The sequence below is a fragment of the Scophthalmus maximus genome, chromosome 7 (assembly GCF_022379125.1).
Source record: "Scophthalmus maximus strain ysfricsl-2021 chromosome 7, ASM2237912v1, whole genome shotgun sequence".
NCBI lineage: Eukaryota > Metazoa > Chordata > Actinopteri > Pleuronectiformes > Scophthalmidae > Scophthalmus > Scophthalmus maximus.
This window is the reverse complement of record NC_061521.1, coordinates 1,172,871-1,199,255: the sequence shown is the minus strand read 5'-3', so window position 1 is coordinate 1,199,255 and position 26,385 is coordinate 1,172,871. Positions and strand designations below refer to the sequence as shown.

General features: G+C 41.8%; 1 protein-coding gene across 1 annotated transcript in view; it reads left to right on the top strand.

Annotated features, from left to right (window-relative positions):
• Positions 1 to 17,875, top strand: part of pard6a (par-6 family cell polarity regulator alpha) — a 33,418-nt gene extending 15,543 nt beyond the window's left edge. Inside the window, exons 3-6 of the mRNA XM_035643159.2 lie at positions 10,067 to 10,356; positions 12,042 to 12,167; positions 12,938 to 13,137; positions 14,315 to 17,875. Of these exons, the coding sequence (XP_035499052.1) occupies positions 10,067 to 10,356; positions 12,042 to 12,167; positions 12,938 to 13,137; positions 14,315 to 14,600 (902 nt within the window). The 3' untranslated portion in view covers positions 14,601 to 17,875. The remainder of the gene's footprint in view (positions 1 to 10,066; positions 10,357 to 12,041; positions 12,168 to 12,937; positions 13,138 to 14,314) is intronic.
• The last annotated feature ends 8,510 nt before the right edge of the window (positions 17,876 to 26,385 follow it).

The following is a 26,385-nucleotide window of genomic DNA, read 5'->3' as shown; positions in this document are numbered from 1 at the left end:
TTATACACAAGCAGCAGGATGCAGGGAGGAAGACGGAGTGGATCAGAGTAACGAGTACTGTACACGAGTATGAAATACCTGCTGTGTTCTACATCACGTCAGGTGATTCTCTGAGCACCAGTTTGGAGAACAATGAGGATAGAAGTTCAACCAGATGTTTGGAGAAATTCATTACTGTTTTTATTTTATTTCCTTATTTATTAATAATTGAGAATATAAAATGACCTTTTTCTGATGACATGATGTTAAATGGACTGTACTGACTCACATTGACACAGCTGGTACAGCACCTTTTTTTAATCACACATCATTCATACATTACATACATTCATTTCCTTAAATTTGGTTTTGGCATTATAAGATAGAAACTGGCTGTAAATCAATATGATACATTGAGAAATCAGTAACAAATGTATGATTTTACATGTTTAGGGAGGCAGAATATGGTATTTTCAGTTGAAGGTGTGTGAGGGTGGTAAGGGTTAATACCACACCCTCCCAACATGAAGTGAGTCTTTGTTTGATGTCAGCTCCTTATTGTCGAACTGCACTGAATCCAGCCATATGGCAGCCCCCCTGCTCCAGATGGTGGGCACTTCAGAGTGAGGTCACACACACACACACACACACACACACACACACACACACACACACACGTACATCATATACAGTATATTGAACAATGGAACACACAGAAGCAGAGGCAAATGATAATATTCAAATCATATTGGTTGAATGTGAAGGATCTTTTAGTTTGTCTTACATTGTGTCTGAAAATCACTCCAAGTTGCAGCCATCTACCCACTCATATTGTAGTCATTTAGTTCAGGAACCTGACTGAACTAATAACCATGGTGATGATTTCACTTCAGATGAACCTCAACCCAAAAGCTTGAGTGGCAGATGTGTCAAAGGAAACTGGCAGATTTGTTCGGAAAAATCCACCAAGTATCAACGAGCTGCATGCTAACACAGTGTAAAGGTTGATGTCCGATTTGACTGTGTTCTATTTGCCCAACCTCCCCCTCCATCTGTGGTGTGTTCGTAAAAAGGAATTATCCACAACATAATAGTTAAGCATTAAGCAGTTTTGTTGTACCTGATTGTCAGATCTCTTGCTCAGTGAGTGGCTTCCTGTTTTACTTACTATCCACTGTGTCCTGGTTAACTCCTCCGTTGATAGGGAACTTTTCCCTTACCACTCTTACTTTCTTTCGTCGCTTTGTCACTCTTATTTTAAAATCCTGATGGAGATAAACACCACAGACTCTTTACCTTCATCAAAAGTTGATTTTCAGACAGCACATCACTGGCTCAAGAGTTGCAGCCATGTTGCCTCACCTGACCTTAATACTCCTGCGTTGTGTTCAAGAATAGTATTGGTGTTTGACGTTTTGGGATCTAGAAAGGAAACGTGCAATACCTTGTCAATGCACATTAACAGTTTTAGGGGCACAAACAACAACGCCTCCTAAACCCGAGTGTCTTCGTACAGTTGCCAGACCGTGAGTCATGTGAACCAAATCATATAAAGGCATGTCGAACATATCACCAAGAATCTGTGCCTACTATAGATAGTGGATGAAAAGTCTTATTGACATTTATTCACCACGCGGGTCATTTTTTTAGTTAAACTTGATATCCATGGGGGAAATTGCACAGCGTTAATCTGGGATCGCTGACCATGCTGCATAAGTAACAGCATTGGTTGGTATTGCCCATAAACTGGTGTAAACACAAAGAGCACTTGAAGTAAGTGAAAGAAGCAGAAAACACAACTGGACAGCTCAGCTGACGAGTGTGAAACCACTTGAAGGTGTTACAGCACAGGATTGAGCAGGCAGCACATTAATACCTCATTCCCTCTGGTTGTGTCAAACAGGGCTACAGTCTAAAAGCATGAGAGGAGACGACAAAACACAAACAGATTCTTCAAACCATACTGCTGATTACAGTGTCAGACGATTGGATATTTTTGTCTTTTAACATGGTCACTGTACCAGAGTAGGTGATTACAGAGTCATAAATTGTTGCTGTGTCATGGCCACGAATCATACTTCAACAGCTTCTTGAAAATGTGACCACCAAGTATGACTTAATTTCAATAACCAAAAGTCTGTTTGGTTCCCACAGTGGCAGAACTACACAGATACACATACCTACGTACTGTAAAAAGTGAACAAGGCAGGGACAAAAAGAGGCCCGGGGATCAGAGTCTTCCCTTGAGCCAAAAGGGTTGGTACACAAGAGAAGGGTTAGGCAGGGGTCAGGTCACACACTAGAGAACTTAACACTGAGAATGTCTAACTATTATAAAGTGGCACAGAGGGAAGGAGAGGGGAGACACTGACAAGCAGAAGTCAGACTGTAGACCTGAATGAAGAAATATACTCTGACTGAATGATGTTCGTTTTAAGTTCTTCATAACTACCATTAGATTTTAATTACAAACAAAACCAGTCTAAAAGGTCCGTTTACAGACAAGGCCTTTGTGTTGTGGATGGTGCTGTGTGTGTGTGTGTGTGTGTGTGTGTGTGTGTGTGTGTTTAGAGGGGGCTTACCAGTGTCTGTGCCTTCAGGCTTTAGTCTGGCCCTTTCTGCTGAGGTCCTGTCTGCCTTGTCAGGTATCACACACACTCTCCAAATGGAAGCAGTGTGTGTGAGGTGTGTGCATTAGTGTGTTTTCTTTTACCACTAATGCTGCTTTGCCCTGGTCAACTGCTTCTCATCATTGAATTCCAAAAGGATTATTATTAGCAGTGATTCTGTATATGACATGTAATGACTTTTCACAACTCATACCATACAAAGGTTTGCTTCACTCTTAAAGATGAATGTAGAGTACTGTAGCCTCCAGTCCATATAATGAAGCTCAACCCAAAAGATGCCTGTAGCCAGAGATTGTCATTATGTAGTGAAATATGTTAGTCATTTCCCCTACACGGTTATGGAATGTTGTCATTCAGGTGCTGAAAGAATGTAGTTTTGCCTGCCACGTTGCTGACATACTGTACTCAAACAGTCCAGAGAGATGTAAGAGCAAGACTCCTCCTCTGGTCTGGGGTCAAAGAGTAAAAGGCTCAGGCTGCCTTCCCACTTCATCCAGACAAAGATACCTGTTTTCTATCGATCTCTTCCCAATTTGAGGATGGTAGATTTGCTTATTAAAAAACTGTTGACTGATTAATGGGTTGGCCAACTAATTGTATCAACTCTATCACACATGACATGTCATGTTTCTGCATGTTTTTCAATTTGTTAGTAGATACTGTATTTTGTTTGCCCAACCTGCCCTTGTCTCTGCAGTTATGGAACAGGTCAGTCTTTCTGTGGGGGAGCAAACATAAACTTAAATCACTGTCTAAAATGTTTGTATTTTTCTGCATATTTTTGCAAAATGTATTCTGTCCTGTATTGTTTGATACCAGTTTGGGCTACAGGGTGTCATGAACTGTGATTGGTCAGTCCATCTCCTTAAAGGTCCAGGCCATAGACTGTATAAAACAGTAGACCTCCCACTGTGCCAAAACATCTCTGATAAAGGTGCCGCCATCTTGCACTATGCCCTCATTTGGTTTCGATCAGGTGTCTCTGTTGCTCTCACTGCAGTCTCTCATTAAAAGCTTAAACCAGCTCCTTCGTTGCTGTCCTTGAGCTGTAGCTATGCACCCTGCTCTTCAGGTCCCACCCTGATCAGTGACATCACTGAAAGTGTTTTCCATCAGCTGGCACAGGCAGATTTTATTCAAATAGTTGACAAAGGCTGACAAGCAGGTTGGAGGTCTCTGAGTGACAGACAGATGTGTATCAGTGCTGCTCTTTGTTGTTTTCTCAGTCCTCCTCAGGAGCTTTAACATAAATGTTCGTGACAATGAAATTTCATTTATGATTTTCTGAATAGTTGTTTGACAAAACTATCTTAACTCCGTGTTAATTTGCTAGATTCTTCTGGACCTTACCACTGCATCTCATGACCTTCATCTCTGGATGGTGTCTTCTTAGCCGTCATCAAGTTACCTGTGGGCCTTTGATGATATGATGAAAACTGTTATTGGCCTCAGATGTATCCAACCTCTTTAGTCCTACTTGCTTTCTTCTTGAAATGTGACAAAAGTGACACGTTTGGCTCAGCAGTAAACTGACCTGATGACAGTCACAGTGCTCAGGCAAGATGAACAAATCTTGATCAATTGTTTTTTCAAATCCTCACAAGTAGGTTGGGATTCAGGGGAATGTGGTGGTTGTGATTGGGTTAGTTCTGTTTATAGTAATGACAGTTGCAGAAGATTCTTTAGGCGTATGGGACTGAAATAGAAACCTGTCATGCTGAAGAGAGAAGGGGCGTTGCTGCTATATTCTGCTTGTAAAAAGTCTTCCAATCATTCAAGATTTTCAGATACTATTGTTCCCTTCCCGATGCAAATTAAAATACCTGGACTTTGCATATTGGCAGATATCGAGTACAGATCTGATACCAGTGCATTTAAAAAAAGTAGCAACTAATATAACTATATTTTATATTTATCAGCTGTATGCTACACTCATACTCTGTATGAATTGATGACTGCCATCGTTGTTGTTTGGCCTGGCTCATGGTGAAACCCTTTAAAAAACAGATACATGTACACATAGAATGAATCCCGTGGAACTTTTTAATATCTAATTTGCAGCACAGATAAATAAATATAGGAATAAACAACAATTACTTCCTTTAAACACCCGTTAAATGCAGCCACAGCATAAAAAAATCAAAGACCTTTATAGTTTTCAACAGTACAGCAATGGTATGAAAACCAATAAATCTTGGAATAAATAACAATTCCTTTAAAAAACAGTGTAGGAAACCAAATACCTTTAGTCGGTGACTTTCAAAGTAACATTACTAGACAATAATAATACAGCACACGTCAGTGGTTTGCTTGTGGGACTTTGTGAAATGTTGGCAAATTGCTGACATTTGTGCTAGCTGTTGCTAACGCAACACAAATGGAAATCACTTCTTCTAAAAACGGTACTTGCCAGTGGCAATAGAGCACAACCGCTGTTTGGGAATGACAAAGTAAAAGTAATTTCCGGGTGAAACTAATATAATTTAAAGACATTGTATCAGATCGGTAAATACATTAGATTCATTGCCAATGCCCATACGGCATTTTCAGTTTTCACTTTCAATTTATTTATTTTTGCAAATTAGCCGAGCCTAGAAACCCCAAATGCAACACATCTGTATCACATGATTGTAACCTGTTACAATGTTTTTTGTATTGTTCCTGACAAATAAACAAATAAAAGGAAAAGGAAAACTTCAAAAACGAAAACAACAAGTAGATATTAGAAGTAATCCCACAATCAGTAAAAGATTAAAATGAAGAGGTCAAAGTGGCATCTCCGAGGGTAAGGGTTAGGGTTACGGCGCCCGTAGGGTTACTCCCAGGGGCGCCGTTGTTACATCTAAAATGTAACAATGACGTCATTTTTTATAGAGTCTTACTTGGTGGTTTCAAAATCAACAAACAAAGCATTTTGCTGACCTGTCACAGGAACATGGGACACCTCACCTGATTCTACACTTAGTTTAGTGGGTTAGTGGGCATGGCCATGTTAATCCCGTTTGTCTGTAAAAAAAAAAATGTTTCGCTTTTTAAACCGATGTGAGACTTTTACTATCCAGTGTGTAGCCAGGAATCAGTACAGGAATGGATCACATCTGAGTCACGTTTGGAAAGAGGGAATCCTTTAAACCTTTCAATCTGACCTCTATCATGTGTCTGTCTGTTCAGCATAAAGCAGATCTTAAAGATGCTCCCAGAGCAGAGAGTGTTAAGGCCAGGCTTCTCCAAACAAGGAGACAAAACAGAATCATCTGCTGCTGAACAACAACCATGAGATTACACACTGAGATTTAATCTTTCAATGTTTAATCTGCTTCGGAGTCTCGGACCATTACCCTGGCCTACCACAGAGGTTACCAGATATTAATATTGGTTCATGTCTCAATATTGTACCCTCATATTGTTTTGGAAATATGATTCATTTATTTTACAAACATCAATTACCAACATACAAGAGTGTGATTTGTGTTACCCAGTCAGATTGAAAAGCAGTTTAATGTACACAGAATATACAACCATCAAAAACCTAAACTAGAAGGGTTACCTCCAGATTAGAAGTGCATACCTCCACCAAGGCCCAACAGTCTCCTTAAATTCAATCAAGCTACACCATATTGCATACACTCATAGATATCAGCCCCCCAACTGTATAGATTCTATTCATACTGTACTTATTGGGTTTACATTTATATTTGGGTTTTATTGCATGTTTTCTTATTTATTTCCTTTTTACTGCTTCTTCTCTGAATTTACTATGCCCTTTGCTGCTGTAACAAGGTAAATAGTCCCATAGGGGGACTAATAAAGTATGATCTTATCTCTTCATTATGAGCCATGGATCCATTGACAAGAAGGACGGAGGTTCGATCCCGGCTTCCACCAGTCCGCATGACGAATTGTCATTGGGCAAGACACGTAATCCTAAATTGCCTCCGACGGCAAACTCAACCGGGTTTATTTTCAATCATTTGTCTATCCCCCATAAAGCCTGCGTAGATACACATACACTTGCATTGTTTAAACAACCTGTATATGAAACAAACCAAACAATGGCTTTCCCCATCTCTTTATGCCACCTAGTGAGCAAAGAAGGAAGTACAACCAATATTGTACAAACAAAAAGTGTCTCTAACATTATTAGTCATTAATTAATATCTTATTAACAAAAGCAGGCTAGTAAATTATTTAACTTTTTAAAAACACATTTGTAAAGGATGCAAAAAATCTATTAATTATTGTTATTGAAAATATTTAGATATAACTTTTTGTCAATATCCCCCAATATATATATACAGGGGCTGGCCTGTTTTCGTTTCTTTAAACCAATCACAATCGTCTAGGGCGCCGCTAAACCCAGGAAGCAGCGCTGGTGTCCGCGCAAAATAGTGCCGGGGGGAAACTTGTTTTGATGGAACGTCTGCACGTTCAGAGGTTGGCAGTGAAATGGCTAAATCCCAACCGCAAATGCCACAAAAAAGTATTAGAGATGTATGTCGCCTATGTGAGGTTAGCTTCATTGACAAAAAGAACAAACGTAGTTTGTTCTTTTCTCACAACAAGGTCAAGCCAGCATATACTTTAGCCCTGGAGGAGCTCACGGCATCTGTCAATACGACAGACGTTTTAACATATATATGTAGTTCTTGTAGAACGCTTTAAATAATTATCGTAGGTGCTCTTGTGAAGTGGAGCGGATCGGTTCATTGGTGAAATCCATGTCAAACGCGCATGCCGCTGCCAGAGATACATGTCTCCGAGTCCAAATTGAACCATACCCCTGCGAGCGCGCTGGACGCAATAGGCCACGCTTGAAATATAAAACTTTTGCTGTAGCCGTTGGTAAAACAGGCAAGAACATCTTTCTTACCCAGCAAATGCTGTAAACAAATCTTTTAAAGATCTTTGCAATTTTCGACGAAAGGAACCAAACAGGCCTGCTTTCCAGCGCGGCCAAATTCCTCAAACTCGCCATATTGCGTTGTTTTGTAGTTCGAGGGGGAGCACAATACGGGAAAGCCAGCAACAAGAAGGGGAGGAGTTTAGCGACAGAGTCTGTCGGGAGCCCAATCTCCGTCCTCTACGTCCGGTGAGCCAGACTTCTCATTGTGCGGCTCGCGTGGCATTCACCACAGTCAATACACAAAGCCTGTAGAGAAATAACCACATTATCAGCCCAAGTTAACTAGTGCAGGGACACTCAGGAATTCCATGTGAATATAAGGTAGCGAATACAGTACCAGGTCTCATGCGCCTGACATTTAGCTGGTCTGTTTGTGTATGGCGTTATGTTGTTTCCCCACTAGTAGGTATCGCCCATCTATATCTTTCTTTTCGTATATACATTCAAAGTTTAATCTACTAGAAACAAGAGTTGCTACTCCTCTCTCCGAGCCTTGACTCCAGGAAGATGAAAACTGTTTTTCTGGTTCCACTTCTGTAGAGCAACTTCTACTCCCTCCCTCCTCAATTTCGCCCTCATTTTGCTCCTGTCTGATCTCTGAGTGGGGCTTGATTGAATTTAAGGGCTCTGTTGGGCCTTGGCCACAGTATGCGCTGTATTGAGAGTGGGTTAAACTCTGTTTTGTAATTGTGATCATATATTTTGCCCTTCTATTTTTTTTCATTTTTGTTTATGTGATTGATATTGAGATTGTCCCTTGGTGGACCCTCTTAGTGGACTTTTCATTTGAACTGTAGAAAAGGAAGAAGTATGTGATACTACAGTGTGAGCAACTGGAAATAATTAGTGGATGAAAACACATTTCTGCTCAGAAGCAGGAGTGGGGGCAACGGCAAGGTGAGGAATTAGTGCTGTACAGTACAATGTACTGAATTTAACATGAGAGTGCTGACAAGAGAACCCGACCTTTATTTTAATGATAACTGAATTGGTCATTATTTGACTACCAGCGTCTATTTTATAATTGGTGATAAATGACTTTAGGTTGTGGTAATTCATGATGATGAAATGAATTTCTCTTGAAACAGTAAATCTCATTAACTGTAGTGTCAGCATCAGTAGAAGTACAATTTCTTACAATTTGTTTCATAGATTCACTTTAAGTCGAGTAGAAGTTTAACAAGCTTTCACTAGCTGAAGTTTAAGTTGTAAAACATGTAGTCATACAGAGAGTTGTTGAAGTTTAAGAAAAAGACAGTGAAGTTTAAGTAGTGGAATGACTGGCAGAGGAAGGAGGATAACCAGCGTTCTTTATTCTTTTAGAGGAAGTCATACTGATGAAGCTGCAGAGAGAGAGAGAGAGAGAGAGAGAAAGAGAGAGAGAGATAATAAACACAAGACAGAGAGAGGAAAGAGATGGTACGGTGTAAAATTGGAAAATGATGGGAATGCAGTAACACAAATATTTTTAAATTCCCTCTGCACATACAGTCAGGTATGGAATCTCACACAGAGAGTCACAAAGAATAATATTTTGGACTGCACTCTATGAAAGTTCCTCCAGACAGAATAAATATTCACACGTACTGTTCCACCTGATTGGATTAGATAGATAAACCTGTGATGGACCGCTCTGTATCATTCTGTCATCCTCTCTCCCTCACCTCTCTGTGGATGACTGCTGTAGGTTCCCACTTCCTACTCATTTATCACTAGATTGATTCTGTATGGTGATTAGTCTCATAACGTACACATGCGAGCACACAAGGGCAAGGGCATTTCTGCTTTACATGCCGGATGGGGTCCCATGGTCACCATCTCCGGTCACTCCTTCCCTGTCTCTGTCAAAAAGACCCCCAAAAACAAAGTGTCAATCAAAAGGGCGGAGGTATTAGCTACTGTCCCCAACTCTGAAGTCTCAGAATTCAAGTTGATGAGTGAGCGAGTGTTCAGCAGATGTGTGCAGATGTTGAACTTGCGCTCATCACAGCCCCGTGCTGACAATGTCCACTGCTCTTGAACACTGTTCTATCACGTGCATGTGAATGTTTTTTATGAGGGTTGATTAATAAGTTGCCCTGGAAAATGGCTGCTACCCCTCCTCCTCGGCCTGTGCCTGGAGGAATATTACTGGAGTATTACTGTGAGTGAGGGCGTGTTGATACATTTAAACTAACCTGTTCTTCTTCTAGGTTTCCATCCTACAGAGCGTTATCAGACATGATCTTATCCAAACACATTTATGGTATTGGGGATAAAAAGTCAAATTTGGCATTATCACCATTAGCTTACAGATGATTCCATATCTCTTAAAATTAGTAACAACCAACAGACTTACTCACTGTTATTGATGCCAGAGTTGTGTTTGATTAAGAGAGTACTTGAACTTGTTTGTTAATAGCGTTTGAACATACACCATGATAAGATATGATAAGATATGATAAGATATGGACATATGGTGGTTGTTTTTGAGGGGCTAAAGGACTGAGTAAACAGAGCACTGATTCACTGACACAACTGTTCCCTTTGTCCCTGTGTGTTTCTCTTCTTTTAGAGGATGAACCCGTCGTATTTGCCACCAACTCCCTCCAGAGGCGTAAAAAGGGGCTGGGCTTAACTGGACTGCGCACCACCAGCTCAGGCTCCACCCACTCAAAGAACAAACCAGGCCTTATGATTGGCCGACCACAGAACTTCAGACAGATCTCCTCCATCATCGACGTGGACATCTTACCTGAGACTCACCGACGTGTACGACTTCACAAGCACGGCACCAACAAACCACTGGGCTTCTACATCCGTGATGGGGTGAGCGTGCGGGTGACGCCACAGGGCGTAGAGAAGGTGAGATCACTTATCTGATATCACATTATTGTCACTTTGCTGTTGTGAACATTACTGTTGCTTTGTGTGAAAACAAAGTGCATGTTTTATTCCTAGTCGCAGTTCGGTACGCCGTCACTTTACAGAACCTGTTCACATGTTAAGTGGGGCTATATATTGGCCGATATCAAATCATGTCTCAAATTTTTGTTTTCCTTGATAACTGTATCAGCATTTGAATCGGCCACCAGAAAACCAAATCAGTCGGGGACTACCGGAAAAAATCCCTCTTCAAGAGGAGAACACAGGCGGGATATTCATTTGTCATCTTGTCTTCTTCAACAGTCAAAAGTGGAGGATTAAACATTGGAGGCACTTTATTTATGGATCTATTTGGGGGGAAATCATTAAAATTTGGGACTCTCTGCAAAGACACTAGTGAACTTTGAGAATAAAATGATTCATGAGATAAAACTGATATAACATCACAACACATTGTATGACTCCTGACAGCAATCACATTATATCACAATAGATGTCTTCACTCTTTATTGTGCAGTGGCAGCTGAATGCAATCGTTGTCCAAGTATGTGTGAGTATGTGTAGTAATATGACTGTTTGGGCAGACATCTGTAACAGTTGATTTTATATCATAATGGTTTTCTTTGGGGCATGTATATAGAAAAACATAAAAAAAACTGTAAAGCCTAAAAAACTGAAACTTGGTTAACAGCTCTGCCTACTTCAGAACTTCAAAAAATCTAAATATCTCAGCAATAGTGCCACCATGTGGTTAGAAATTAGTCAACAAGTACTGCAAATGTCTTGGCTAAGAACAATTCTGGTGCCTGTGTATTCGGTTATTGATGATAAAAGATGTTTTTGTAGGACCCTGAACTTTTTTATTATCATGCAAAAAAGTGAAATGATAAAATTGTGGAATATGTTTTGCTCCAATACAAGGCCACGGTAGCAGAGGCAGCAATCTTGAACACCAAGAAATGTTGATTTTCAAGTGTTTGACTGTTTTTGTCAGCACGGCATCTTAAAGAAAACTGAAGAAGACATAGAGTATTATCACATTATCCTTCTTGATAAAGGCATTGTGGTGGGGAGGGTCCAGATTCTCACAGTGGACATGATCATTGTGAAATGGAAGCTCAGGGACCACAGAGCAGGCCAGCCAGCCAGCCAAACATAGTAACATAGTAAAAGAATTTTATTTTATTTATTTTCAGTTATTTTGTGCTGGTATAATAATATAATGTCTGCTGGAATGTAAAAAAAAAAAGTTCAGTGTTATATCAAAATTTAGAAATTGTACTTTTGTAATAGATTTTTGTCCTTGAAAATCAGGACGAAAAAGTAAAATGCACATTGAGGCTATTTAATCTATGCAATGGTGAAAAAATTGGCTAAGTAAATAAAAAACTGTAAAAAATATAATTTCAAAACTTGTTTGGTTATTGGGCCAAGTGTTTTTTTGTTCGGTTTCGGCCAACACTTTTCATTACGGTGCATCCCTACAAAATACTTTTCTTTTTTGTAGTCACCTAATTCAATTTGACTTTCCATACATTAAAAAAATAAAAAATCACTCTGGCGCCATGATGAAAGACCAGATGATTCCTCCAGAATTATCATTAACCTATGTTAATGATTAAATATGGTGTCAAATGGACCAACTTGTTCCTTCTGTCCTGTAGGTTCCAGGCGTGTTCATATCTCGTCTGGTACGTGGTGGGCTTGCAGAGAGTACAGGGCTGCTGGGAGTTAATGATGAGATTCTGGAGGTGAATGGGATCGATGTAGCAGGAAAATCTCTGGATCAGGTAAAAACAGAGGAGACTTCCCAAGCTCCAGCTAAAGTTCAAATGTTTTTCACTGTGATTTTAGATACTGTATGATTTTTTATGATCATTGTTTTGTTTTATATGTGGTGCTGTTACACAGTTATATTTGAACCATATACTTAGCCTGTCAAAATGTTACATGCAGTTCGATGTTGTTGATTGTCGTGTCACCATATAGAGATATATTTCATCATTTGAAACAAAATAATAAAGAGGGTCTTTTTGAAGGGTCTTTGAGGGCTGCCCAACGCTGATCTCACTGAGAATCCATTCACAACACACACACCAGACTGAAAGGTTTTTAATTCAGTAAATTCAGTTATTTTCACTTTGAAAACTCCATCACACTGTCTTTCTACTGTCCTCTTCATATACCCTTTATTTTTATTCAATATTAAGTGAACAAATAATAGACAAAACCAAATTGGTTATGCCAATAACTGGTCCCTATTTATTGACAATCCTAATTAAGGGATATCAAACTTCAGTTAGATCAAATGTATTTAGTCTATTTTACTGGATTTTAAATCTCATATTTTTGAATTAAACTGTGACTACATGTAGTAATTTAAGTTGAACAGCGAGACATTCAGATCACTGACTACTATGAAAACATTTTCTCCTGCCATGTGCCTTGGTGAACTTGATACTAGATCAGAAGAGAAGAGCAGCAGGACGTTAAAAATGTCTTCCAAATGAAATATTGTTTGTCTATTTTGGACATTAACATCCTCTGTCTGTCATTTCAGGTTACAGACATGATGGTGGCCAACAGTCACAATCTCATTGTGACAGTGAAACCAGCTAACCAGAGGAACAATGTGGCGCATCGAGGGAGTAAAACCTCAATGGAGAACTTTGGTTCTGTAGGCTCAGCTGGATCTACCGGCTCCGCATTGTCACATGACTCACCGAGCCCTGCGTCTCAGAGCAACCCCATCACTGCAAGGTATGACATGGACTGGGCAGAGGGACTGAACAAAGTGCTGTATCAAAACTTTAAAAATAATTTCATGGGCCCAGGGTGTAAGAGCCGTTTAAACAGCTCTGAGACCATTCTGACCCTGGTTTGTGAGGACAAATACAGCCACAAGCAAGTTGAAATCGGTCTGATCAGGTCAATCATTACATTTATGTGGAATGACACACGAGATATGCAAATGTAATGTCTGCCATGACACCCCCTGATCAGTCCTGGGGCCTGTTCGAGGAAGCAATCTATTTATATAGCACTTCTCATACAGGCAAAATGGAACACAAAGTGCTTCAATTAAAAAAAGAAATGGTTTACTGGGGTTGAGGGCAAGTGTTTGCAGTTTCGTATTAAGTTTGTGTCTCTGTGCTCCAGTACCGATAACTCAAACTATCTAAATTACAGTTATAAAGTTCATCAGGAGACATGGCAATGTAGAGCTGTGTGTCATCAGCATAGCTATGGAAACTAGAATGTGTGAATGCTAAGGGTCGACTGCCGCGACGCATGGCGCACAGTAAGGCAAAGGAAGCAGTACGTAGAAGATTCCAAAGAGCGCAGCGTTGAAGAGTTTGGCCTTAGAATCCAGAACCCCTAACCCTAACCCTGTTCATGAAATATTTCATAGTTAACCATTAACCATTAACACCAGTTTATTCTTTCTCCATTTTCTTTTCAGTTGTTTGATTTTCTTGTTTCTCCAGGGGGGGAATCAAACTGAGTTTTACTGGGGCTACTGTGTCCAGGGTAGATCTAGGGTAGACCCCTAACCCTAACCTATATATCTGCAGGGAAAAGATTTGCAACATTCACAGCCACTTCACTGAGTCTGGTTCTGTTCAAGGTTTCTTCTCCTCCACAGTCTCAGAGCTGCTCAATGTGGGAACTGTCTGAGATAATGAGATGATGTATGTTATGATTTGGCGTTATACAATTGAGATTAATTGAATAAGCACTTGTTGGGTGATTATCAGACAGTCTAACAGTCACATAGGAACCCAACTTGATGCTTGAACCCTGGAAACATTTCTGACACATCACTTCAACACCTCTACACTACATCAAACAGCAAACTGTTCAACTTCTGCTTCACAACGTAACTGGAACATTGATCTTCAACCATTATTTGCCATGTCATGTTTTGTCCCCATAGCAACAGCATTGCAGAGGGTGACAGTGATGATGAAGATGATGATGGTGACCTCATCCTGGAGAGTGACTGTCTGACCCCCTACGACCCCCATCGGGTAAACAACAGTAACAACACTAACCTCAACAGAGACTCTGGGGTGAGGCCCCTACCACAGAGCATCTCGTTGCCCAATAGCGTTGGAGCATCTTTTAGTGACAGCTCGATGATGATGTCCAGTCACAACGAGAACACGGCCAGCAGCAGCCCGGAGAGCATGAGAGAGGATGGCAACACAATAACACTGTAATCACAGTGAGGACTATGGGATGTTACAATCACAGAGTTGTGTATCCATGGCAACAACAGATCAGCCAGATGTCAGACTTTCTTCTTGTTCTTGTTGTTACAGTGTCGCGCTGACAAAGTCATCAGAACACTCTGTGGTTCTGTAAGAAAAACATAACTACATTTATATTGACTCCAGGGAAATGATCTAAATGCCATAATGTATTAACTGGTCCATATAGACTATAGGCAGAGAGCAGTAATATTGAGACTGTAATTAGAAATGCCACCTCCTGTAAAAGCCATAACTACGTTTGATGGAAATCATCCAAGTTATGCTGCCGTCAGGTGGAGTTCTTGTGGGAAAGTCATGTCCTCAGTCAGGTGTTTAAATACAAAGATGATCAAAATGATCCCCACCATAAAATTACAATATATTAATTTATCTTCCAACAACATGATGATCTCCGCTATTTCTGACAAGATTAGAAAACACAACAACACAGATTGATTATTATAGATTCTTCTTGTGAACAACTGGGGCCCTTTGGAAGTGTCATGAGTCAGAGAGCGGACAGCTGATGTGAGACAAAGGGTTTGATCAGATGACAGTGTGAAGACCCGCACATTCACTTTTGCAGATGAGGCAGTGTGAAGAGATTTGGTGTCACAAAGCAAAATCAAATCAATTTGAACTCTCTCCGAGTTGCATCATAACCAGTAGATTTGTTGCAAAGGGAGAGTTTCAAGTGATTATAGCCAGTCAGTGACCAGTTCGTCAGACGTTCACTTCCACCAACCCTTTTACACTTTGCACTGCTTCATCTGCACGAGGCTCGACTGCAGACGACCTGCTCCGTCTGAGAGTCTTTGTGTTTTCAACTTGAAAATGAAAAAGGTCTGTGACTCACACGACACCAAAGAGCAGAACCAGTGAAAAGGTATACTATAGAGATTCAGTTATATTTGCAATTCTTACCATTCTTTTAAAATATCTTGTAATTATTCTTTTATTTTTGTTACAAAATCATTTGTTATTGAAAATGTCGATGATTCATCTCATGGGTTTTAGTAAAGGTTCAAAATGTTCTACTGTATATTTTTCTGATGGATCATTTGGTTACACAACACATACAGAGGGTGGTCAAGAGTGAGTGAGTGAGTGAGTGAGTGAGTGAGTGAGTGAGTGAGTGAGTGAGTGAGTGAGTGAGTGAGTGAGTGAGTGAGTGAGTGAGTGAGTGAGTGAGTGAGTGAGTGAGTGAGTGAGTGAGTGAGTGTGTGTGTGTGTGTGTGTGTGTGTGTGTGTGTGTGTGTGTGTGTGTGTGTGTGTGTGTGTGTGTGTGTGTGTGTGTGTGTGTGTGTCCAGTAAATGGTAGATTGACTATTTATAAACCACTTATCGACCACCCAAAGCTTTTTACAGTACAAGTCACATTCTATCACATTCATACACTGTCAGGGGCGATTGGGGGCTGAGTGCCTTGCCCAAGGACACTTGTGTGTGTGTGTGTGTGTGTGTGTGTTAAGAGAGCAAGGGGCTGTAGGGACACTGTGTTGGACACCACACACTGCACTCTGTCTTTTCTCACATTCTGCATCAAATGATACCAAAACCGTTTTGCACTGCAGTTGTGCCATAAAACAGACTTTATTCTTCTGTGGACTGTTTGTTCCTGGTGCCGAACATGACACAGATCACACTGAACGTGAGGCCTGGCCATTACATTCAAGCAAAAGACTTGACTGTTCCCACTTTAAAAGTGTTTTAGTAACATGCATTGTTCGTCTGCACAAACCAAACTGGACCACTGCTCCGTCAGAGGTCAGAAGGTGGACAGCTGAGAACTTGTGAGAGTCATGTCCAGTGTCCAACAGCTTCTATAGGACACGTGTCTGTAGGGATAGTGAACACAGTCACAGTGACACTGAATAATAACCACATCAAAGGTCGGGCATTGTCTTCTCTCCCGGAGCAGACAAATGATTTAATGATTTCCAGTCTGACAGTGTCAATATGCGTGTGTGTACAGTACAGTCTCTTTTCAAATCAAAAGTCAAACGTAGAGCCTGACTGATTTGGATTTTTGGGGGCCAATGCCGATAGTGATATTTAGGGATATAAATGTATATAACATAGAAAGTTGCCAATGATTCCTAAGATGTTGTTATCAAACCCTTGTAATTGAGGCCTGATATTTGACAGTTTAACAATACAAGTTATTCTTAATGTAAGTATGAATACAAAAGAAAACACAAATACAACTAAATATACCAGAGTTAGGAAAATGAACAGTGAACGCATTTCTGCATTTTCTGCATTGTTCATCCTGTAGAATAAAGGTTTTTATATCTGCGTGTATTGGCAACTAACAACAGAGCTGCCGTGGAGCTTAATACAACTGAGGCTGTCTGCTTGACCAGAATATATTTTGTAAAAGTACGATGTCAACAGTTGCTTAGTAACACACACATGCGTAACATAAAGCTTTTTATTTTATTTTTGTTGGTGTAAAATGTAATTGTATGATTATGAAACAAGGGAGAAGATTTTATTTAAGAGCAGATTTTTTAAAATGTAAAATATAAAGAGTATTTTTCTTATTCTTGTACTTTTGACTTGTACATTAGAAGAGACGGGGACCGAGGCGAACACTGTGTGGTAGGTAAGTGTTTGAACACGCATGTCAAAATGAAGGAGGTCTTTTTCTGTGACCCATGTTGCCAAGTTTTTGCCAACTTCTGAATGATGGTCCTCAAACTGTCGTTCCCTGGTTCACATGTTATCATCGTTATCATGCATGTGTTCTTCCTTCATGAGGCTAACGTCCTTTGTCCCTAGCAACAGGCACAGTGTTTGGAACACTGGAGACAAACATGCATGTATGATTGGATGAAGCCCCAGTGTGTTGTGATTTGATTCATTGAGGGTTTGTTTGGGAATATGCACTAATAATATACAATATCAAGTGAAATGAAAAGGCCCCGGTGTAAGAATTTAGTTTGACATATTAATATTTCTCTTGACGTTGATACAACATGAGCTGTATTCTTGATGAAATTTGTGTGAAGGTGAAGGTGTCAGCCCAGCAACTACCCTGACCCAGGACAAACTGCAGACCTCGCCTCAAAACTTTATTTTGTTAGAAAGGTTGGATTGTGAAAATCACAGGGGTGTTAGTGGAGCCAGGTGTACAGTAAATATAATGGTTGTTCTAGAATCTGTCAAGTTACTGCTAATGCAAACCATTTCCTCCTCCTGCAGCTCCATATTAAATGCCTTGAACGGGTGAAACAAGAGAGACGTGTCTGTAAATGCATCATTGTGTTTAATCACTGAGCTGAGCTCCGGCACCATGACTTCTTTATCATTTATTGTCATCGAATCAGTATGCTGTCACGAGCAGTAACTACAGGTGTCACCAGATGACCCAGTCGGCCAACACAATGTGTCTGGATCTATAATCCTGGACTGTTGGTGTATTCTTCACAACCTGGCTACGCTGCTTCTGATTCAACAGTGTCTAAAAGAAAACGGCTGGTGTTTGTATTGTTTGTTCAGTTTACATTGTGTAGTGTAATTCAGACAGCTGTGGACATTTTGGAAAATGCATTCTATTCATCTTCAATAAAGCTTTTTTATATTCTAGATATTATTAGCTTCCCCCGTTACCAGTCCATATGCTTAGCTAGGCTAAACCCACCATAGGACATATGTCCCAGATGAAGCTACTGGTCTAAAGACACCAGACTGTGACGGACATGTTCATGTAAAGAAACCATCTGGTGGATTCACACTGGTCCTCGCTCCATGACGAGCTTTCGTGGGAAGAGAAATGACGAATCTCTAATTTACTGACATGTTGCGCTTCAGCCAGTGATTATCTTGCGAGGAAGCTGGAATCATGTGATAATCCATCTCGCCTGCTGTCAGTCAATGTGTCAGTCCCCTCCCCACTGTACAAGGAAGTGCCTTTGTTTTGACTGTCAGATGATTGACAGGCCACACAGGACTCTAACTAAACTGTGAATGTCATTGGAGGTCAAACATGATAATGATGACATATGATTATATGAAGGTAATAAAGTATTATTACAAGGCATTAAGAGCTTTGTTTGTTTCTCTCATTCTCATCCTCTGTTTCCTTTCTTCTGTTCAAGGTTGAGTTGATGAAGTCAAAGGTCAAGGTCACGTTGGCATTATCTCAAGAACTCGTGTATTGATAAAATACATGAAATTCATGAGCCCAGACAGACATTTGAGTTTACTTATATTTGAATCCATCCCTCTCTTTTCTGTGAACTTTGACCAAGTACGTAGGTCAGTGACAACGCTGCATCACGGTGCAGATCATCGTCGTACTCTGTCAGGAGGTGAACTCCACACCTCCCCGCTCCACACCTCTCAGCTCCACAACTCCCAGCTCCAAAACTCCCCTCTCCATACCTTCCCGCTCCACACCTCCCAGCTCCACACGTCCCTGCCCGACACCTCCCAGCTCCACACCTTCCCGCTCCACACCTCCCCGCCCGACAACTCCCAGCTCCACAACTCCCAGCTCCAAAACTCCCCTCTCCATACCTTCCCGCTCCACACCTCCCAGCTCCACACGTCCCTGCCCGACACCTCCCAGCTCCACACCTTCCCGCTCCACACCTCCCCGCCCGACAACTCCCAGCTCCACAACTCCCAGCTCCAAAACTCCCCTCTCCACACCTCCCAGCTCCACACGTCCCTGCCCGACACCTCCCAGCTCCACACCTTCCCGCTCCACACCTCCCCGCCCGACAACTCCCAGCTCCACAACTCCCAGCTCCAAAACTCCCCTCTCCATACCTTCCCGCTTCACACCTCCCAGCTCCAAAACTCCCCGCCCGACACCTCCCCGCTCCACACCTCCCTGCCCCACACCTCCCCACCCCCCAAGTCCCCGCTCCATACCTCCCCGCTCCACAACTCCCAGCTCCAAAACTCCCCGCCCGACACCTCCCCGCTCCACACCTCCCCGCTCCACAACTCCCAGCTCCACAACTCCCCTCTCCACACCTTCCCGCTCTACACCTCCCTGCTCCACACCTCCCAGCTCCACACCTCCCCGCTCCACACCTCCCAGCTCCACAACTCCCCGCCCGACACCTCCCCGCTCCACACCTCCCAGCTCCAAAACTCCCAGCCCGACACCTACCCGCTCCACACCTTCCCGCTCCACACCTCCCCGCTCCACACCTCCCAGCTTGCCACCTCCCCGCCCCACACCTCCCCACTCCCCACCTCCCCGCTCCCCACGTCCCCACTCCATACCTCCCAACTCACTGTAGCAGCAGCAGCTTTGGTCTGCAGAGGAATGTGATCAGTCTACACGGAGGTGATATCCATTACAGGCTCAGTGAACCCAAACATAGCTGTGTTTGTTTAACTGAGGCTCATATAGACTGTTTATGAGGAGGAAATGGGTCTTTGGGTGCTGGAGGTTGTGAAGAGGACAGAGAGAAAGAGTTGGAGCAGCAGATCCAAAATTCATTCATATAGGTGAGGAGGAAGAAGCTCCTCTACAAACGGCTCTGCTTCTTGTGGATCAGAGTCTGACAGAGTTATTCTATGTATATATATATTATTGTCTGTATATTCAATTAAATGTCATTTGTGTAGCACCAAATCACAACATGCATCATCTCAAGGCACTTTACATAGTAACTTACCGTCCGTATCATTCCGATACTGAGCTGTCCATCATGCTGAAATCTCACATAATGCATCTAACGTCTGAAGATACTTAATTATTAATACAAACCAACTTGTCTGTTTGGCCACTAGGGGTCAGCAGAACACAACACAACACATGGACACAGTCACCACTGTGACAAACACAGTCATTTGAACTGTAGTTCATGTGAAGAATCAGTGTCCTTGACAACGCTGGTAGAGATGAAGACAGGAAAGAGGTTCCTGATCAGGAGTCCACCAGCACGTCACCACGGCAACCCCAGACAGTGCGGCTCTTTGTACAAGTAGTATGAGTACAAGTACATGTCTGATACAGCTGCTCTGATACTTATACTTCACATCAATACTTTCATACTGTGCTGCCCCCTGGTGAACAAAAAGACACACTGCAATCAGAGACACAAGAAGGACAATCTTCCATCTTTTATTCAGAGCATCTTCTGCTTCATATACTGAAGGTTGAATGGAAAATGAAATATGTGTATACTGTAACAGGATGCCCAGTGTTAACATGAACAGATAATCTTGTGTCTGTGTCTGGTCCTATTCTGACGGAGACGTGATCTGAAGTCACGTGGTCTCATCTGTCCTCCAGGAACTGGACCAGGACGTTCTCTGAGCTCACCAAGGGACTACTGGGCTTCTGAAGCTGGTGTGATTGTCGCCTCTGGGTACCTGTTGAAAAATGGTTACATTATTAACACTGATATTAAAGTAATGACATTACATTAAGGATTACAAATGTTCATTACACACAAAACACGTGTCATGTTTGAATACAAAAGATATGAACGCATTTGAAAATGTCTCTTACAATACAATCATCAAGCAACTGACAGAACATGTGCACATATGCACAAGTGTGCATATATACTGGAGTGCTGCAGCCAATCCCAGCTGACATTGGGCGAGGCGGGTACACCCTGGACAACTTGCCAGCTTGTCACAGGGCATAAATATTCATAAATATACATATACATACATATATATACATATGAATACATACGTACAGAGACAAACAACCATTCACATTAGTGCCTATGCTTCTGTGTTGATGACTTTTGACACAACTTACACACCATGTAATCCTAGAATAATAAAAGGTCAGTGTGTTACTGTACCTCCGAGTGCTGCGTACCAGCCCTGCACAGCCTGCTTCAGTACACCGCGGTCCTCGGACACGAACCTCCTGCCGTCTGAACAAGGCAACAACAGGCCACACACCTACGTTACACTTGGAATTCACACATGTTCGTAAGACACAAAAAAACAGCACGTCACATTTGCTCTGGTGACATTCAGAGTCGGACTGGTGGAGACAAAGAGTCACCCTAACCCCACTCTCCTACTGACATCAGGACCAACTGCTGTTACTCCTGATTTGATTCAGTGTTGACACATTTACAAAATGTCCACATTGTGTGAAAGTGTGTGACGTGTGTGTAACAGCAGTGATTTAGCTGCTGCCTCAGCATGTTCATTTTGACTCTCAGTTGACATGATGAGCTGATTCTAGCTCCGTCCACTCGTCGGCTTTGTGGTTTACTCACATTTGCCCTTCAAGTACATCATGGACTGAGGACCCCAGTGGACGTTGAGCTGAGGGCAGAGACATGACTTCAGTTTGTTTTGTTATAAAGGTGCGTCACAGCAAACCAGTAGAAAATACTTCCAGAGGGTTTTACCTTCTGTGCATGACAGGAGCCCACCAACAAGGAGATGATTACAGTACTGGTCCAGACAACGGGGGCCTGTATCCTCTGCGTTGAGAACAACAAACACTCAAGTCAGGACTGCAGAGTCACCGCACATCTTCCACTGCCCGTCCAAAAGCCAAAGAGAGATACAGTAAAAAACATCATGTACTCCTGTGTCATTTCTTTAGTTGCTGAGAGCTTTGGATCATATCAAGCTCTTGCTCCAATGTGGGTTTAATGTATTTACTGTAACTTTAGACAAAAGCATTGTCAGAATGAATGTAATGTTACAGTAGCTGCTGTTAGTGCTGCATGTACTGGATACAGTGAACACATACTGTACTACAACAGTCTGGGGATTCATTCTGTATGTTGAACACATCAGGAGTTACTGTATGAACAACTCACTGCCACGTTGACAAGATGCAGAAGGAACTGACTGGAGTCATTTCAGTCAGGAACACTCTCGCCATAGATTTAACCATTCATTGCAACAAATAGAAATACAGTTATGTTTGGCGCTGATGGCTCCGCTCTCGATAATGCTCCCTGTATTTAGCCAAGCGCATGCTAGGCTAAGACAGGGAGCGCAATGCAGAACTCCCCCCTTGGGGATACGAGAGTGGGCCCGTGTAACACATTGAATACCATTCTTCATTTTTTGAGACATGTTAGGACTAAAGTAGAAAGGTGGAGGCTGGGGCGGAGGAGGTAAGCTTTGCCAGCAGCAGCGTGTGTGATAGCATAGGTGTGCAGAGATCAGTGCGGGGGGAGTCATATTTAAGTGAACCTGCTTGAGTGAGGATGGGCTGAGATTGGTTCGTGGCTCGTGGCAATTGTTCAATCAGCGGGCTGCCCGCCGATTGCGGCCGGGGTGTATGACTACCGTGCCCTGCATGAACTACCGCGAAGCTTCATTAATAAAAATTATTTCATAATTTCATTTTTACAGTTTATATTCAGTGTGGGTTTTCCACAGAGAGTCAGTGATCTCCATTTCCCCAAGTCTGCATCCTGAGTGTCCCGGGACAAAACTCTGAACCGTAAATTGCCTCTGATGGCCGGCAGTGTATTGCCAGTGTAACTGCTGTATATATTACAGAAATACATCAAAATGCTCTGTTGTTATTATTGTTGTTATTCTAGTTCACCCACGTAAATGCAAGTAAATGCTTTTAGGCTCTTTCGATTGTTTCTGAGGGTTTTAAAGTTTTAAACCCATGAATTTAAACAAATTCAAGCAGATACCATGCAACTGAAAAAACTTTGACAAAACTCTCATGAAGGTTTTCTCTTTTTAAATCTGACAAGCTGCACTGGCAGGGTTTCAAAAAACAATGAAAACACACATCTGACTAAACATAAAAACTTGAAAACATGCACTTCTTTCCACTTACCATGTCTGCTTCAGTGATAGCAGTCAGTCCAGCCGCAGTATGTGAATGACAGCAACGTTCCAGGCTGCTTATATCCCCCAGTGACAGCAGCGGCGGTGGCGGCAGGTTCGATCGAGCTCGACATGATGCCTGGCAGGACTCCTGTTTACTAGAGGCTAAAAAACAGCACAAAAACAAAGGCTGACATCATGACCGTGATGTGCAGCGAGGTACATCAATAGTATGGAGCTGCTCTGTGATGACTCGTGTTCGTGTGTGGTTTTGTCCCAGTGAGTAACAGTCTTAATTTTCATTATAGGTTTCCCAGTATCAGGAAATCACATCATTTCTAAGCATCACAGGTAATCAGCCATCAAAATAAGTGGAGAAGGTTCATTATTCATAATGGACTGTACTATACAATATATATATTACTAAAAATATGATGTTACTTGGCCCTGGTGCAAATATGCTGCTGGGCATATATTTATCTACAGTATCTCACAAAAGTGAGTACACCCCTCACATTTTTGTAAATATTTTACTATATCTTTTCATGGGACAACACTGAAGTAATGAAACTTTGCTACAATGTAAAGTAGTCAGTGTACAGCTTGTATAACAGTGTACATTTACTGTCCCCTCAAAATAACTCAACACACAGCCATTCATTTCCGCTGGCAACAAAAGGGAGTACACCCCTAAGTGAAAATGTCCAAATTGGGCCCAAGTAGCCGTTTCCCCTCCCCGGTGTCATGTGACTCCTCAGTGTTACAAGGTCTCAGGTGTGAAGGGGGAGCAGGTGTGTTAAATGTGGTGTTGTCGCTCTCACACTCTCTCATGCTGGTCACTGGAAGTTCAACATGGCACCTCATGGCAAAGAACTCTCTGAGGATCTGAAATAAAGAAACGTTGCTCTACATACAGTAAAGATGGCCTAGGCTATAAAAAGATTGCCAACACCCTGAAACTGAGCTGCAGCACGGTGGCCAAGACTGTCATGGAATTTTCATCTATCCTCCCCTGAGAAACTGAGAAACGAGTCTTTTCAGGAACCAAGCGAGGTCAACCTGTCTGTGGCCACAACAATCATCGAGCAGCTGAAGTCTCTCTCGAGGTGTCATAGTCGCGGGGAGATGACGACATTACCCTGAACTAAATACACTACAGAAGCCGGGAACAGGCAGATTGTCTTGGGGCGCCACACACTGACCACCTTGTTGATCTGTGTAAACAAACCAGAAACTCCTTGATATATATTGAGCTCTTATAATAAATACTTCTGCTTAAGACATCCACAGTTTCCGTCTCCCTGAATCAGCATCCACTCCTTCAATCATTCCTTTTCAACTGGCGTCACGAGACTGGTAAGTGCAAATTTAAAGTTCTATTCTTTGACTGCCTTGCCTAGTCTGTGTTTGACGGAATCATAAAAAAACTGAAAATTTGGCAAAAATGTAGAAGTTTGAATTGTCCTGTGACTAACTAAATTAAGATGTATAAACTAAGTTATTTAAAGGAGTAGGAATTAAATAAAGTGTAAAGTTTGAGTTGAAATACAACATTAAGTAGTTTAATCCCAGCTTGTGGAGCTGGTGTGCTCTGACAGTGGCACAGTGGGACTGGATAGGTCCTCCCTGTGAGAGAGCTGAGTCTGGCGCAGGTAGATATCCAACAGTGCGGCTGTGCTCATCGGGGAGACGTCCTGAGTTGTCTCAAATAGGGCAACTAGGCGCAGCTTAAAACGCTGGGGGGCCTGCGTCCGTCGGGAAGCCAGGGACTCTGTGGTTTATTTATTTTGTTCTTTTGTGATTTTCAACAGATGTGACTGTGTTTTAGAAACCTCAGGCGGCCCGCAGTACTTGTGCTCACTGCCCATAGGTGTAAATCCTAGGTCTCTGAGTATTTGTTTAGAGACACCACAGAATTTGTATAAGAGCTCATTCATTAATATAGTGATAAAAGTTGAGACCTTTTGATGCAGCAGGTCTATTTATTATGGAGAAATTGATGTTGTTTGTCATAAATGTGCATGAAGTGAATGTGTATGTATGAGAAATCAGTCCACAGAAGAGATTAATCGTTAACCGCAACGAAACACACACACAGATAAGAAGCGCCACCTCAGAATGGTTCAAATCCAACACAAAGTTTTCGCCCAGAATGAGGCGTTGCTGGTAGACCGAGAGGATGACAGTGTTCATGCCTTGTGATCCATTGATGTGTTGGATATGCATGAGACTGAGAAACGTGAGATTGCAGTTTCAAATGAGATGTGAAAGACAAATATAAAATGTCTATGTGCCAAAGTATTAATGTTAAAAAAGCATTAAATTAGTAGCAATGTTTTTTACAAGCGAGAAGTACTTTATCCAATAATTAGAAAAACAGATGATAAATTGCTTTTGTATGTCGCAGCTATAATACAGACACGATATTGAAGAAGCATTTTTAGTGTGGCTCAGATGACGTCACTGGACAGAGGAGGAGGTCCGTGAGGTTCGGCCAATGGGAGCACACGAGACAGAGACCTGCTCAAAGCTGAGGGGGGAGGACTTAACCCAGGATTCATCACGTCACACGAGCAGAACAACAAGAAATTGAATGTGTTTGAATATGTGAGCGGGAGTTCTGAAGAATGTTAACAGCTTGATTGATGAAGCCATAACATGCTCTCTGAGAGAGAGCTCAGTTTTTTAAGGATTTCAGATATGTAAATAATGCTAAAGTTTATGGGAAAAAATATTTAAGTAAAGAACTTTCACAGTAAAGAAGTCTGGGATTATAAATAAGTTTCGTTACTGTTAAGTAGGCACACATACACAGACACACACACAGTCAGCATTGGGAAAGACAGGGAATGCAAGGATTTAGATTAAGATTCTAAATTATAAGCAGTTAAAATTCAACTTCCCAATGATCATTATGAAGACCCAACATTACGGTTGATTTGAGTCCTTTTCGTTTGACTTTTTTGATTTAAACAGCATCCACCCAAGTCATTTTTGTTTA